At 40.0% G+C, this 16,772-nt stretch overlaps 2 protein-coding genes across 2 annotated transcripts in view; one reads left to right on the plus strand and one right to left on the minus strand.

The window, feature by feature from the left end:
- The window catches only part of SLC12A4 (solute carrier family 12 member 4), a 62,210-nt gene extending 51,772 nt beyond the window's left edge, over nt 1–10,438 (plus strand). The window contains exons 19-24 of the mRNA XM_081963333.1: nt 1,874–2,043; nt 4,485–4,616; nt 4,699–4,806; nt 6,023–6,207; nt 7,601–7,734; nt 9,313–10,438. Of these exons, the coding sequence (XP_081819459.1) occupies nt 1,874–2,043; nt 4,485–4,616; nt 4,699–4,806; nt 6,023–6,207; nt 7,601–7,734; nt 9,313–9,404 (821 nt within the window). The 3' untranslated portion in view covers nt 9,405–10,438. The remainder of the gene's footprint in view (nt 1–1,873; nt 2,044–4,484; nt 4,617–4,698; nt 4,807–6,022; nt 6,208–7,600; nt 7,735–9,312) is intronic.
- A 1,328-nt stretch (nt 10,439–11,766) lies between these two features.
- PLCG2 (phospholipase C gamma 2) overlaps nt 11,767–16,772 on the minus strand; it is a 94,783-nt gene continuing 89,777 nt past the window's right edge. Inside the window, exons 32-34 of the mRNA XM_081963329.1 lie at nt 14,620–14,798; nt 13,281–13,365; nt 11,767–12,252 (exon numbers count right to left, since the gene is read on the minus strand). Coding sequence (XP_081819455.1) covers nt 13,323–13,365; nt 14,620–14,798 — 222 coding nt within the window. The 3' untranslated portion in view covers nt 11,767–12,252; nt 13,281–13,322. The remainder of the gene's footprint in view (nt 12,253–13,280; nt 13,366–14,619; nt 14,799–16,772) is intronic.

Consider the following 16,772-nt stretch of genomic DNA (forward strand, 5'->3'; position numbering starts at 1 on the left):
TTTCTGCCAATATTCTTTTATTTTTTGGCATGACCACCCACATATGGTAGTACATGGCATGTACTATGCCTAATTTATGATAACTTTTCCAACAATTTGGTGCTAAAATTCTAAACATTTCAGCTATTCTCGCAGGTGAAAGATGCCATCTATAAAACATTTTATATAAGTTTTCTTTATACGGTATTGACAATGTTATTTTACTATTCCTTTCTCATAATTCTTGCCATTTATCCAGATGTATATTATAGCCAGACTTTGATACTGTTGTGAGTTTGCGAGGACTTCTGTTGAAAACTCTGATTTGGATGGACTTTAATCTTACTAAAAAAAATTCCATCTGCCGGTAAAAAAGAGTTTTTGTATGGGGGATTCTTCCTAAGTTCTTCTGTATCCTTTCTTATTTCATCATTTAATCATAGTTTTATATTTCTCAAGAAACAAGGGGGCACAGAATGATCTTGGGATATTATGGCCAAAATCCAGCAAAGGGCTGATCTCAGTTTCAGCCTATGTCAATTATTATTAGTTTATGTCATCTTGTACAATTTTATTTTTTAGAACTGTAGAAACTACTGTTTATCAAGTTAGGATATTATTTTGAGTAACTCAGATTTGTCAACATGGATTGACTGCAATGATAGATCAGAATTTCTTTGGGGGCGGGCAGTCAAGGACTTCGCTTAGATTTTCCTGGTAGAGCAAAGGTGCCAAATATTTCTTCTATCCTAGAATTATACTCTTCCTGATTAATAGCATTGCCAACTTGAAATTCATGCAACGTTGTTTTTCGTGTCTTTAAAATATTAGTTAAGTTTACCAACAATATTGTTTTTTGTTCTGTTTGTTTGGAGTCAATGCGCCAAAATTCTTCAGTCCTTTTAACTGCCTCTTAATTTTGTGTGGCCTACTTGTCACTCTGTACTCAACAGAGATTGGGTGGTGACCATTTCCTTCCAGTCCTGTCATTCTTCCAGTAATCACAACCAATCAGGGATCATATCTACTGTATATACTATTAACACTCTCGTATCTGATTGTAATCTTCAGTGGGACAAAATGGGGCATCGTGCGGCAATAATTTTGAAATCTATATCTCTCAGAAGAGGTAACATGTTAGGGATCTAACCCTAGGCTTGGCTTGGCAATGTATATAAGCTATGATTACTTTACTGTTACTTTAAATGCTTAAGAGATATAATTGGTTTATTACCTCAAGCAGCCATAAGAGGGAGCCAGAATGGCTGTTAGTTCTCTGTTTTTGTTAGACGTTGATCGGTGTATTTTGAGGTATTGTGGTTTGCTACTGTTTAGCTATACTTTGTGTGTTAGACTGACTATTTTGATAACTGAATTACTGAACCGCGTATGACTTGGACTGTTAACCGGACTCTAAATACTTCTATATTTCTACACAGTAAACTACTATATTTTTATACTGTTTAGTGTCTCTGTATGCTGGTTTGTGCGTGTTATTCCATATCACTCTCATTACGCTTCTCTGCATACTCGCTCTTCTAACGGGGAGCTTAATTACTTAACATAACTGACCGAATGAGTCTAAAATCAAAGAGCCTGTTTCCCATGGCACTGTCACGATTAGTGACAATTATTTCCACTGCTCCCTACTGGCTTTCCACAAGGAACAATGGGGAAGCCAGCAGGAAGTCAGAAGTCACTCTTCCTTCCACGGTATTTTTGACTAGTCATTCACGGTGATTCTGTTTATCTATGAAAATATAAGGAAATATCTCTGAAACAATAACCAATGCATAGCAGGTTGTCCAGTATGTGATGCAATTAAAGTCCAGTTCCGCAGCCAACCGGATTTGACTCTCAGCAACCATGTCTTTCCTCTTTTTTTTAATGTCAGACACTGTCCGTTGCACAACTGCAGCCCACCTCGCCTTGCTTGTGCCCAAAAATGTGTCCTTCTATCCCAGCAACCACGAGCGTTACAATGAAGGGAATATCGACGTGTGGTGGATCGTACATGATGGAGGCATGTTAATGCTGCTTCCGTTTCTCCTCAAGCAGCATAAAGTAAGAATGCTTTTTATCCTTCTGTCTCCTAGTCCAACTCCCCCCCCCCCTGCTCAAGCAGGAGATCGTGTACTACGTGTATGCATTTCTTGGGTTACATTTCACCAAAAGGAAACTCATATTTATTGTAATGAGAGAAGTTGGTGGCTTTCCCGCAATCCCACATAAAGTGGCCAGACTAGATGTCTTACCCATCCGTGTGGCCCACAGACCAGAAGATTGAATACCCTATGAGTGGGAAATTGGGAATGATATTGTTCCAATATCTCAGGGGTTGCCACAAAGAAGAGGGAGTCAAACTATTCTCCAAGGCACCCAAGGATAGAACAAGAAGCAATGGGTACAAACTAATTAAGGAGAGAAGCAACTTAGAACTGAGGAGAAATTTTCTGACAGTGAGAACAATTAATCAGTGGAACAGAAGTTGCCTCCAGAAGTTGTGAATACCCCAACACTGGAAGTTTTTAAGAAGATGTTGGATAACCATTTGTCTGAAACGGTATAGAGTTTCCTGCCCAGGCAGGGGGTTGGACTAGAAGACCTCCAAGGTCCCTTCCAACTCTGCTATTGTATTATTGTATGTGTCTTGCGACCCATGCCCCTGTACAAAGACAGATTGCATGGAAATGTTGGTGTTTTAAAAGGCTGAGCAGGGAATAGTCTTGTTCTTGCTTACATGCAAATATTTATACAGGATGTTGTCATGGGAAAATTCTCATTAACAAAAATCCCAAAGATGAAACCAAAAGCGATAAATCTTACTTTAAGATCAGAGGTTTACTTTTTTCTAATAAATTGGAACAAAAGAAAGAAGCAAAAGATATAATAGCAACAGAAAACTCACATCGTCAAACCATTTCAAAGGGTCCAATGAGAGAGAGCAGGTCCTACAAAGACTGCTCTTGGGCAAAGGAGCCCATTCTCATCTCAAGACACATTTCTTAGACCTTCTTTTTTTACTGACGTACACTCTCTGTAGTTTCACTTCCTTGGTCTTTCTTACTTTCTTACTGACTGTCACTCTCTGCAAACTCCCACGTTCATTTGAAGCTCTCAGGCACTTATTACTTTCAGTTCCTCATTTCCCATCGTTTCATTCTTCCTGCTCTAAATATATCCGTACAAGTACCTATTTTGCAGCACACAAGTCAGCACATTAGAAATACGTCTGGTGCATTTTGCAATTATGTTAGTTTAAAACTTTGGTTCAGTGACGCCTGGAAGCTCACTCCTAGGCCTATTGCCTGCAACTTTCCAATGGATATATTCCTCCTCTCACAATGTATGGAAACTTACCTTGCCAGAAGTAGATTGTAGTTATTTATTTAGGTTTTTTTAAAATTTCTTACCTTTATTATTTTTATAAGTAACTCAAGGCAGCTAACGTATCCAACACACCTTCCTCCTCTTATTTTTTCCCCACAGCAACAACTCCTGTGAGGTAAATTGGGCTGAGAGAGCATGACTGGCCCTAAGTCACCCAGCCGGCTTTCATGGCTAAGATGGGACTTGAACTCACGGTCTCTCGCTTTCTCGCCTGGTGCCTTAACCACCAGGCCAAACCATCTCTAGTGCTGTTCATGGGCCTGCATATACCGTATTTTTTGGAGAATAAGATGCACCTTTTCCCCCCTAAAAGAGGGTGAAAATTTGGGTGCGTCTTATACACTGAATATTGCCTCATCCACCCACTGTCCCCCACCCTTTGGCCTCTGCCTCCCAGCAAATTACTTCCTTGCAGCAAACGGGGAAAATGGGGCTTGCGGAGGCTGCAATAGTCTATAGCAATCCCTGCAGCCTGAAACAGCTGATGATCGGGAGGCCCATACTGAAATTGAAAGTGAAACTTGCTGTTTGCTGCAAGGAGGCAAATCGCTGGGAGGCAGAAGCAGATTTTTTTTCTTGTGCTAATCAGACTGCTGTTTGCTGCAAGAAGGTAAGTCAATAATAAATGCCTATAGAATGTTCAAATTATTAGACTTATTTTTTAAAGACTGCTTTATTATTTTTCTCAAAAAGTTAACAAAATGAAGAAGCTTTTTAAAATAAATGCTTGATCTGAAGAGGCCCAGTGCTATTGTATCTTCTTTTAAATGGCAGAGAATAACTATACTTCCAGAAAGCACATCAGTTTTAACAGCATCTGTACAAGTATAGTCTGAAATGTAACACTACCAAGAGTGTATATTGTCTGTACTGTTTGCTGTTTGTTGCAAGGAGGTGAATTGCTGGGAGGCAGATTTTTTCCCCCTTGTTTTCCTCCCCAAAAGCTAGATGTGTCTTCTACTTTGGAGCATCTTATACTCTGAAAAATACAATATTTGCATAGTTGTATGAAGCTGTCAAATAACCCTTGTACAGAAGCATGCTTTACCAAATTCATTGAATTCTGCAGAGCGGACCGAATGTTTCTGAGAAGATTAAAAATTTTCCCTCCGCAGGTTTGGCGAAAGTGCAAAATGCGAATTTTCACCGTGGCCCAGATGGATGACAACAGCATCCAAATGAAGAAAGACCTGGCGGTCTTCCTTTACCACCTCCGAATTGAGGCAGAAGTAGAAGTGGTGGAGATGGTAATGGACTTCTCCTGTCCTTCAGGGGCCAGTCTACATATTGCGAGCCTGGTTCCAACATGTTTTTTCCCCCTCCCTTTAGCAAAACAGTGACATCTCAGCCTACACTTACGAACGGACCTTGATGATGGAACAGAGATCTCAGATGCTGAGGCAGATGCGGCTGACCAAAACAGAAAGAGACAGGGAGGTATGTCTTCTAATCGCTGTTGCAAAAGGATGGCGGAGTGACCATCAGTTGGGTTCCAGATATTCATGTTTGAAGCAAGGATGGCAAAATCAACAGGTTGTAAGATTTTTTATAGGCAGCCGGGACAAGCCATGGAGGCATCAAAAGGATGTCCTGCATTGTGAGATGTTGTAAATCCTTGTACAAAATTGAATCTAACAATAACAAGGGTGCTACAGAAACCACAGCTCATTTTTAAATGTCTATGGGGAGTCTCAGCCATCCAGATCTTGGTTTGTCCCCAAGGTGCTTTTTCAAGAGGCAGCTGACTTTCTTGTTTTTCTTCGAAGACGTTTTGCTTCTCACCCAAGAAGCTTCTTCAGCTCTGACTGGATGGTGGGGAATGGAAGAGCTGAAGGAAGCTTCTTGGAGGAAAAGTGAGACATCTTCAAAGCAAGGAAGTCCAGTTGCCTCTTGAAAAAGCCCCTTTGGGTCACAGCCCAAGTTCTCCTGTGTTGCCAGTTCTACAGGGACATTCATCTTCAGTTGATTCCCTTCTTTTATTTAAATTCCCAGGGCTCTCTCATAACTTTTATTTAAGTAATCCAGATAAACATCTTTTCTCTAAAAGTAGCAAAATTTTGCTACGATATTTGTAAGATTCACTCCCCAAATGGTCACTAATAATTCCTGTAGTTCATGTTATTGATTGTGTTTTTATTGGTTGTTGGCTGCAGTGACATTCTATCTATCTGACTTGGCTACCAATCAGTCATGACATTTCACTCATCCCAAGTTACTTTCAATCTGTGTCCCACCAGTGATTCCCCAAGCAGACAACCCAACAATATTTCTCATTGGACTAGCGCAATTGTTGGCAACCTTAAACACTCAAAGAGTGACTAAGGTCCTAACCGGAAGTCCCCTGTTCAATTCTGGAGCTGACCAGAAGTCCAATTCCCCCACCAGAGAGTCTCCTCCTAGGGTGACATCCTTTTCCCCCTGCCAACCGAAGTCCAGTTCCCCCACCATAGAGTTTCCTTCTAACGTGGCATCCTTTTTCCTGTACCTGTCCTAAGTGAAAACCCTATCAATTGTGCAGCCGCCCGGCAAGATGGAGCCGCAGCGGAGGTGTGAAAGAGCCACATGCGGCTCCAGAGCCACGGGTTGCTGACCCCTGGACTAGCGGGACACAGTCCTTTGAAGAACAACCATTTCCCACCTTTTGTTCTTCTAGGCTCAGCTGGTGAAGGACAGACATTCGATCGTAAGATTAGAGAGCCTTTACTCCGACGAGGAAGATGAAGGAGAAGCAATCCCTGAAAAGATCCAAATGACTTGGACAAAAGCTAAACATGACTCTGAGAATCAGATCGGAAATCATGTGGTGGAACACTTCAGAGAACTTATCAGCCTTAAACCGTAAGCATTCAAGATCTGTGCTGGAATGCAAACTCCTTTGGGTCACTAATATTGCAGAAAATCTTCTTTGAACTGGCTCTGTGTTCATCCTGATGCTTTTCTACACTTTGGTTCCAGTTTCCAAAATTCTAGCTGATGAGAGGGTGTAATCTGTATTTATGGAAATATATACCCACATGTTCCCAGAAAAACCAGCAGTGGCTCTTTCCCTGATTAGAACAGGTCCTTAACATGTGTTTTCTGTCCTGACGAGGCATATCCTGAACCAAGAATCTGCTTACAGGATTGGAGCAATTCTAAATGTCAACTTGGAAGTAGAGAATACCCAACTTTGAGATAGTAATTTCAGATGGAACTGTGCCTACTAGCTAAGAGCCTTTGCCAATTAGAGTATGTTTATTCTTAGGGCTTTGTGATCCTTCTAAGGATAATAGCTTTGTTGTACTTTTCAGTAATTGCTCCCAAAACACTATTTAGAATGTGTATAAGAGAGAGGGAGACCTTCTGTAAATTACTGATAGTCTTAAAATGGTCTTCCCCTTCTCTCCAGCTTCTCTTCCTCCTCCTGTCTTCCCTCCCCTTCCTTTCCCTTCCCAAAGTGCCTGAAGTTGAAATCTGAAGCAATTCTTAATTAACTCCATGCAATCAGGAAGTGAAGACTGTTTTTACCCCATCTCTGGAATAGATTGTTATGAATCATTCCTGCTCGTTTACTTCTCATCTCTATAATCTGCAGGATTAAGTTTTTGGCTCCAGTTTTTGTCAGCGGCGAAGTTTAAAGTCGGTCCATATATCCAGTCCGTGAACATACATACATGCAATCACACAACGACCTTAACTAAGAGCAGTGTATGCATTGGAGCTAATTTTGCTTTCCAACACATGAAATGGAAAGAGCTGTTTCCTGAATCATTTCCATATGTAAATAGGGTGGAATACATTATTATAATTATCATTGCCATCATCTTTTGCACTTTGTTTTGAATGCACAACTGTTGATATCTGAGCAAGTTCTTTTGGGGTTTTTTGATAGGATGGAACACACAAACACACAATGATGAACAAATAACAACACTTGAGGCAGAAAAGCATCCCAAAACAGTGTGTGTGTGTGTGTTGCTTTCAAAACAGTCTTGATTTTTGGCATTAAATGCCTGGACAAGTTTCTTACGTTGTCGTAGCAGCTTTTTCAGACATGGTTTGTCCATCTCTTCTTCTACTGAGAGCTCAACTAGAGTGACCAACCTAAAGTCACCCGGCAGGACTAGAACTCACAGTCTCCTAGTTTCTAACCTGGCACCTTTAGCTGCTACATTAAACTGGATCCCAACAATGTTTCTTGGGGTAAGCTACTTTCCTCTTGTTGATTTCTATGTAATTTTGAACCCTCCAGGGACCAGTCAAATGTCCGGAGGATGCACACCGCTGTGAAGCTGAACGAAGTCATCGTAAATCGATCCCACGATGCCCGACTTGTTCTTCTCAACATGCCTGGTCCACCAAAAAACACAGAGGGGGATGAAAACTGTATCCTTTTCAATGCAATCCATGATTCCATGTAAAATGTGTAGAACCATCTGAATGTAGAACCTTCTGATGGAGTCATCTAAATTTCATTAGGTCTCCACTAGCTAGCGAGCAAAAGGAATCCTATTCGGCTGAACCAGTAGGAATGATTGTTATTGTCCTAGTGGACAACCATTTAAATAAGAGCCAGCCGTGTGCAGCAGCTGCCAATATATATATATATATATTTGATAAGATACGGATTCCAGAATTTTGACAAATGTTAACAGCAATTATTCTGGGGCTTTCTTGTTTGAGGCTGGTTTTCCAAGTGAATTGTTGGTTTGTTCAGCTAGTCTTCAGGTCCCTCCAGCAGTTTAATAACAATCGATCTCACAGCTTGCAAAGACAAGGTGTCAAATGCAACAAGCTGTATGTCATCACACTATTTCAAAGCTTGATACTATCGAGAGCCAGCAGACTGGATTATCACGGAGTTCCATAAAAGGCAAAACAATTCCTTCCACAGCGCTTGCAAGTGTTTTGTGTGTGCTTATTTTATGAAAACGGGTCGTCATGTATGCAGGTAGTCCTCAACGTATGACCACAATTGAGCGCAGAAGTTATGTTGCTAAGGGAGACATTTGTTAATTGCACTTTGCCCCATTTTACAGTTACTCGGTTGTTAAGTGAGTCCCTGCAGTTGTCAAGTTAGTAACATGGTTGTTAAGTGAATCTGGCTTCCCCATTGATTTTGCTTGTTAGGTCACAAAAGGATTACACGACCCTGGGACACTACAATTGTCCTAAATACGAATTGGTCTGAATTTTGATCACATGACCACAGGAATACTGTAGTGGTCGTAAGTATGAAACCTGGTCGTAGATCACTTTTTTTCACTGCCATTGTAACTTTGAACAGTCATTCAACAAACTGTTGTAAGTTAAGGACTACCTGCATATCTGCTAATGTTGTGAATAGAATAGAATAGAGTAGAATAGAATAGAGTAGAATATAATAACAGTTGGAAGGGACCTGGGAGGTCTTCTAGTTCAACCCCCTGCTTAGGCAGGAAACTCTTCAGACTAATGGTTAACCAATGTATTTGCAGTTTCAGAATATCTGTTTGGCACACACATTTTGATATTCCATAGCAATTTCATTTTATGTTGATACTAGCTGATAACTCTACACTGCCTGGGTATTTATTTATCCCAACTCTCGTTCCATGAACGTCGCCGCAATTTCTAATGTTGGATTTTCCCCCTTACCAGAGGGAGCCCCCTTGTGGAGTACTGTGAAGCCGTTACCCTGGCAACCCCACAGCGCTGTACAGTAGAAGACATTTTAAGGCAGTACAGTAGAAGCCATTTAAGGCACAACAGGTTGTATCTTAACAGATAACACCGAGGGGTGTTAGGGGTGTCTAACCCCCACAGTATTTTTTTTTCCAGAGAGTAAGTCATCTGTGTACCAAGTTGGTTGAAATTGCTGGAGGCATTCCAGAGTTATGCTGGAACACACACACACACACAGAGTCATTTATTTTATATATTTATATACATATATATATTCTTCTCCTTAACGCTCTGATCCAGACATGGAATTTCTTGAAGTTTTAACGGAAGGTCTGGAGCGAGTCTTGCTTGTTCGAGGAGGTGGCCGAGAAGTCATTACTATTTATTCCTGATCCAAAAAGATCCTCTCTAGCTACTATTTTTACCTGCTTCACGAGAAAGGACGTTCCAGATGGAGAAGACTTTGACTCCTCTTGCTTTTCTGTTCCTCGGTTTTCGCACATGTGCCCCAATACACTACAGACGTGAACGCAAATTCCAGTGAATTTTTTCATTTGCCATGTATCTGAATATTTCTGCCAGGGGACACACATTTATTCACAAAAGCTGGGGGTGCCAGTTGGCTTCTGCTTTTCTATTCCGACAGATTTGTGTGCAGTTTCAAGGCAGGAGGTTTTTGTATTATTATTTTTTAAAAACCAAGTACAAAATTTTTAATGTTGTGTACCTTGTGCTAAAGGAGGACTGGATTTGGTTATTAGGTAACAGGATTTAGAACAAACCAATTTCTCTGTTAGGATTTAACAGGGACTTAATGGTTTTTTTTCTGCTCAGTATTTTCTACCTAAAAATAACCTTGCGTTGTTTTTAAAATGTGTTATGTGTGTAGTTTCTGTAAACCCACCACAGCCACAATTTCAGTGTTGGATAAAGAATTTATACTTTCATCGGTTTTAAATTAGAACACTACGGTTTCTTGCAGTGTTACATACAAAACTGGGGGTCTCGGATTGAAGTAGACTCTCTCTATGACCTATTTATTATTTTTCTCTATTTATTGATTAGAATCCGTGGCAATAAAAGATCACCTAGAGTAATTTGTTAAGGTTGTGTTGCTGCACTAAGGGAACCTGCTGGTAAGCTAAATTTGCAACTGTCGGCTTAGAGGTTTTCTTAAGGGGTATTTTTTTAAAGGTTTACTGCTAGCTTTGTTCTCTTCCAAACTGCAGGCAAATATATACTAGGTCACACTTAGCAAAACATGTTAAGTGTACCGTGTACAGTTTGAAGAGTGTAGACATTAAGGAAAGGACATTTTATACTCAAAACGTACAGCTTTTTAAATTAGTTTTCACATCCATTCATTTATACTTATTGATACAGTCTGTATCTCTCTTTTTCCAATAAAACGTTGCATACTTTTGAATCTGTATTGGATGACCTGAAGTGAATGGAACTGTTTATCATGATGAAGGTAAGTATTTCTGCCATAATAATTTATCTTGACCTCTTCTCTAAATAGTTTGACTCCTACTCTAGAAGAACCTACAGCCCATTGGATAAAAGCTGGGATGTCCATCGAAATGGAGATGATTGAGCCAAGTTTGCTTTTCTCAAAGGCTCGTCCCATCACTAAAGTGTTGTGTAACTTCCATTATCCTTGTCCCTTGGCTAGAAGACATGATGACTGTATTCAAAAACATTTTTGGACCACAAAGTTGGGGATAGCTGATAAGCTATTCAATCTTTCTGGTTGGTTTTATTATTAACAGATTATATTAATAGTTGACCAATGCAGTCATTAGCTATACAGTCTTCTTCAAGAATATTTATATTCTTGGTGTGTGTGTGTGTACAGAGTATATGTGATGTACATGTTATCTATCTATCTATCATCTATCTATCTATCATCTATCTATCTATCTATCTATCTATCTATCTATCTATCTATCTATCTATCATCTATCTATCTATCTATCTATCTATCTATCTATCTATCTAGTCTGTCTGTCTTGTCTGTCTGTCTATCTTTCTATTTCTGTCTGTCTATCTTCTATCAAGTCAGTCAGTCAGTCTATCTATCATCATCTATCTATCATCTATCTATCTATCTATCTATCTATCTATCTATCTATCTATCTATCTATCTAGTCTGTCACTATTATCTATCTTGTCTGTCTATCTATCTTTCTATCTCTGTCTATCATCTATCTATCTATCTATCTATCTATCTATCTATCTATCTATCTATCTATCTATCTATCTATCATCTATCTATCTATCATCTATCTATCTATCTATCTATCTAATCTATCATCTATCTACCTATCATCTATCCAGTCAGTCAGTCAGTCAGTCAGTCAGTCAGTCAGTCAGTCAGTCAGTCAGTCAGTCAGTCTGTCTGTCTGTCTGTCTGTCTGTCTGTCTCTATCTATCTATCTATCTATCTATCTATCTATCTATCTATCTATCTATCTATATCATCTATCTATCTATCTATCTATCTATCTATCATCTATCTATCTATCTATCTATCTATCTATCTATCTATCTATCATCTATCTATCTATCTATCATCCAATCAGTCAGTCAGTCAGTCAGTCTCTGTCTGTCTGTCTGTCTGTCTGTCTGTCTGTCTGTCTGTCTGTCTGTCTATCTATCTATCTATCAATCAATCATCTATCTATCTATCTATCTATCTATCTATCTATCTATCTATCTAGTCGAAACTGGAAGAAAAAGTGAATTCAATAATAAAGTGGGATAATCATTTTAATATGTACCAAGGCCTTCAAACCTGCCACAAAAATAGCCATTTTACAAAGTCACCCAAGTCAAAATATATACATTTATGGCTGACATGTTTTAATCCCCTAAAATTGTACAAATCTCTGTAAATTTAGTGCCATTCAGCCTTATACATACACTCATTCCTTTTGACGTACACGTACATTTAAAAATAAATAACGTTTCAGCCTCCTAACTTCGAAACGGATTTTACAATTTTTCAAAAAAAAAACAAAAACATGCACACACAAAAAGTTGCTTGTTTTTTTTTTCTTTTCTGACATTTTTTTTCCCTAGATCTTGCATAGGAATAATCAGGAACGGTCCGTAATCCAGCACAGGTGGGTTTAACCTCTCTTTTCTCTCCAGGATGTCATTTCGAAAACTTTTTATCCTGCTGAGGCATTTTGTGGATGCCTTCTGTCCCAGAAAACGTCAGGCCAGCAATGTCACCTAGCAAAGCCACAAGAAAAGGATAAAGCTATGTTTAGGTTTGGGAAAAAATATATGTTATGTTTTTAAAAAGTTTATGTTTAGGGTTCTAGTTTGTTTTTAAAAGGAAGTTTGGACCCAGTCATGGCTATGCAGTGTTCAGGTTTACTGATTTGACATATTTGGAATCCTGCATCCAATTTTGGTCACCATGATGCAAAAAAAAAAAAAAAGTGCTGAGATTTGAGAATTAGCGCACAGAGGAGCAAATAAGATAAGGAATTAAGATTAGGAAGCCAGAGGCTAAAACATACAGTACGATGAACAGTTGTAGGAATTGGGTATGTCTAGACAAACAAAGAGAATATGGGGTGACAGACAGACAATAGGCAGTCTTCCAATATTTGAGTGGCTGAAACAGAGAGGAGAAGGGTCAATTTCAGACTTTCAGAAGTTGTGGGAGCTTCATCACTGGAAGCTTTCAAGAAGAGACTGGACTGCCATCTGTTAAAAACGGTGTAGGGTCTGCTTGAGTGGCGGGTTGGACTAGATCAAAGGCAACCAACCTTTCGGACCTCAGGGACCATTAAATTCATAGCTTTAGATCCCACGAACCACGAATTAATTTTTTAAAAAGATAAAATAGTATTTAGTGCAATATAAAAAGCATCTGAAGGCAGAACAAGAAATAATGGGTGGAAACTAATCAAGGAGAGATCAAACCTAAAATTTAGAAGTTTCCTCTCTGTGAGAAAAATCTCACTGGAGATTTTAAAGAAGAGAACCGACAGCCATTTGTCTAGAATGGTCTTCTGCTTGATCAGAGGGTTGGACTAGAAGACCTCCAAAGCCCCTCCAACTTTGTTATTCTGATATTTTTTAATCTACCCATTATATGTACATGTTTTGTTTGGAACATAAGATAATAAAGCTAGAACCTCTTCTCACTGCAAATGGAAAAATCTGTTAGGAAATTGCTTTTTGACATCTTCCAAGACACAGAACTTCTAATCTAAGCAATATTTTCAGGGCAAGGTAGGGGCTCTTACCAGGCACTTTTAGGTATAAGCCATCGAAGGAAACTCCGATTTCTAAGAATAGAATTTGCTGTTGCTAACTCGTTTCTCTCTCAATCTGAAAGAAAGCAGAGGGGAAAAGAAAGCAGAAAAGCAACATAACATGCGTGAGCTCTCTTCTTCCTTAGCATGGTGATTTCTTAAAACTACTTAAATGCAAATAATTCAAAGTAAGTAGAAATGGAGTAATAAATTGGTAGGAGATAAATTTGCAGATGCCACTGTATACTTTGAAAGTTCTAAGCTATTCTATGTATGCATTCCACTTGACAAGCAACTCAAGCTACTGCACCCAATTTAAACAACACCAAAAACAGCAAATAACAACTGCAATATAACAAGGTTATTGTACAAAGGCAGTTCAGACAACCAAATTAAAATCACAGGACCATCTGACCAATGCTGGTGAGAAAAACCACATCATTTGAGTCGTTCATCAACGATGACCTGGACTGAATCCCATTCAGGTGCCTGATTGGTTTTATAATCTTTTTATTTAAATGCTTATCCCTGTATTTAATAAGCATCTCAATATGGAGTGCCGTAGAATAAGGTAAAGCTAAAGGTTCCCTGCGCACATACTGTATGTGCTAGTCGTTCTCGAATCTGGGGGACGGTGCTCATCTCCGTTTCAAAGCCGAAGAGCCAGCGCTGTCCGAAGATGTCTCCGTGGTCATGTGGCTGGCCAGAATGCTGTTACCTTCCCACCAAAGGCGCTTCCTATTTTTCTACTTGCATTTTTTACGTGCTTTCAAACTGCTAGGTTGGCAGAAGCTGGGACAAGTAACGGGAGCTCACTCCGTTAACGCGGCGCTAGGGATTCGAACCACCGAACTAGTAGCAGAATACAAAGCTGCAAATAAAGCATGGCATTTTCTGGCTTTCTGAAAATAGTGACTTTGAATGGAGTGTTCTCCTAAGGATAGACTTACAGAATTCGTTATCTAGTTGACTTCCAGTACGGATAGTCATTTCGGATTCAATTCTATTCCCACTTCTTTCAGTTACTTAATCAAGTTCTTTGAGGATCCCTCAATTGTTGGTGTGGTTCCCAACATACGGTGATCGAATGTGGAACAGAGTTGCAGGACAGAGAGGATCATTTTAAGAAAGAGACAAGTCGACCTGAATCCCTGGCATGCAGGAAGAGAACCAGGGAGGACTCTCCTTAACCTTTCACATGGTATATCCAAAGATTGTGGAGATTTGGGCTTTAGTCTGGCAAGATTTTGTCTATAGGCAAGCAATAATAAACAAACTACTGTGAAGTAACTTCTGGTGTCGTTCTTGGTTCCTTGGGCCTGGCACATACCTCTTGTTGCAGGTTTCCTGATAGACCTGTAGTTGCCCCTCATTTGCACTGAACTCTCTCAGCAAAGCATCCCGACTGGTACCCCGGGCGTTTCGCCGGGTGTCGTACAACTGATTGTTCAGTTCCGCTTGCCGTTGACGCAGCTGCCGAAAGGAGGAATATAGATCTTCCTCGCTTTCCTTTAGAGGAGAAAAAGAAAGATTGTAGGCAACATTAGAACACAACTGACAGTGAAGCAAAAATCAAGATTTGATGGACAAAGCCAGAGGCGGTTTTAAGAGTTGTGCGCATGTAACTGAAAGCAAATGTTAAGTCATCTCAATTTTTGCGATTAAATTATATCAGACATTGGCTGGATGGAGTCACTCCTGGAAAGGGAGGAACTTTTTATTTTAAAACAAATCAACATGAACACACGTATAGTTCTTTTTATGTTCTTTTATAGCTTTGCTGTTATAGGATATGCTGCTTAAGCAATGTTCTGACCGAGGCTTCCCCAAAAAGCAGGAGGCAGAGTCCTGGTCCTGACAAAACCCCTTTTATTAAACGAATGTGAATTCCTCTCATTCACATTCAGCAAATGCCTGGTAAACAGTCTTTCAAAGGAGTATTTATGACCACAGACCTTATCTATCTTGGAAAGCTGCCATGTCAATATTTCCCAAATGAGGTGCTGTGCAAGGAAAGACTCTGGGCACAGAGTCTCTGAGATTCACGGACAGAGCTTCACACTCCTGAAACGAATCCAACGACTGAAAGAACGAATTGTAAGGTTCAATCTATTTATGTCTATGGAGATTCTCGGTCACTCAAGTCATGATTGTCCCAAAGGACAACTACTTCATAAACCGCATGGCACAGCGTAGGAGAACAAACCCATCAGGAAGAGATTCAGCAGTCCATCTGCATTTGAAAGACAGAGGCCACTCTTTTGAAGACAGCAAAGTCCACATTTTGGACAGAGAGGACCGCTGGATTGAAAGAGGGGGGTCAAAGAAGCCATCTAGGTGAAAATTGAACAGCCCCCTCTCTCAAGAGAGGGTGAGAAATGTGACATCAACTATCTCCAGTCCTTTCGGCAGTTCCAAGAAGACTCCACACCCATTTGTACTACTTGGGTAGCCTTGGCGACACAGATAAACCTGAAGGTGGCCTTAATGACTCGCTAAAAGGATGCAGAGGACCAGCTTTGCCTGCAAGGCGTATAAATCTTTCCATTTCCCACCATCCAGTCAGAGCTGAAGAAGATTCTTGGATGAGAAGCGAAATGTCTTCAAAAAAAACCCCAGAAAGTCCAGTTGCCTCTTGAAAAAGCACCTTTAGTTCAACGTGTTTGTTTGTTTACTTGCTTGCTTGCTTGTTTGTTTATCCATCCATCCATCCACCCACCTATTTATTTATTTATTCATTCATTCATTAACCCTGGGCAGTTGCCAAACGTGAAAGACCATGTCACACGTGAAGGTCCAATTATACCGATTTATTGCTAAACAGCCTATGCGCAGGAATCTTCTCAACCAAACATTTAGCACTTGCTTCGAGTTAGATAAGGGTCCATCCATGGATTTAAAGGGAGCTTAGTTCATTTGTGTCTATGTAGGGATTTTAGGCTGATCCCCTTTGAACACCACCTCCATGTTCTGCTACTCCTTCTCTTACATCAATTACAATTAGGAGAACTAAATTGAAAGACAAAACGAAGATGATGGGTGATAGGAGGGTAGGGATCTTCTCACCACCACCCCCAACATGGCACACATACCCTCAAAAGCCGAGTTTTCGAGCTCTTCCACAGCCAGGAGTGTGTGGGGGACACTTCACCACCAGCGGAAAAATATTCCACAGCAAAAAGAGAGACTCTCGGATCCCGCCAGCCGAATTTTTATTATTTACTTATTTCATTTATTTATAACCCACCTTTCTTAATTTTTACAAATAACTAGTTGATAACCTGGCGTTGCCCAGGTATTTATTTATAGGGAGAAAATGTCCACAGCAAACGTAATTTCTAATGTTGAAGTTTCCCCCTTACCAGAGGGAGCCCCCTTGTGAAGCCCTGTGAAGCTGTTACCATGGCAACTCCACTGAGCTGTACAGTAGAAGCAATTTTCCAGCAATACAGTAGAAGCCATTTTAAGGCACAACAGGCTGCA

This window comes from Natrix helvetica, assembly GCF_964273705.1.
Source record: "Natrix helvetica genome assembly, chromosome: 10".
Lineage (NCBI taxonomy): Eukaryota > Metazoa > Chordata > Lepidosauria > Squamata > Natricidae > Natrix > Natrix helvetica.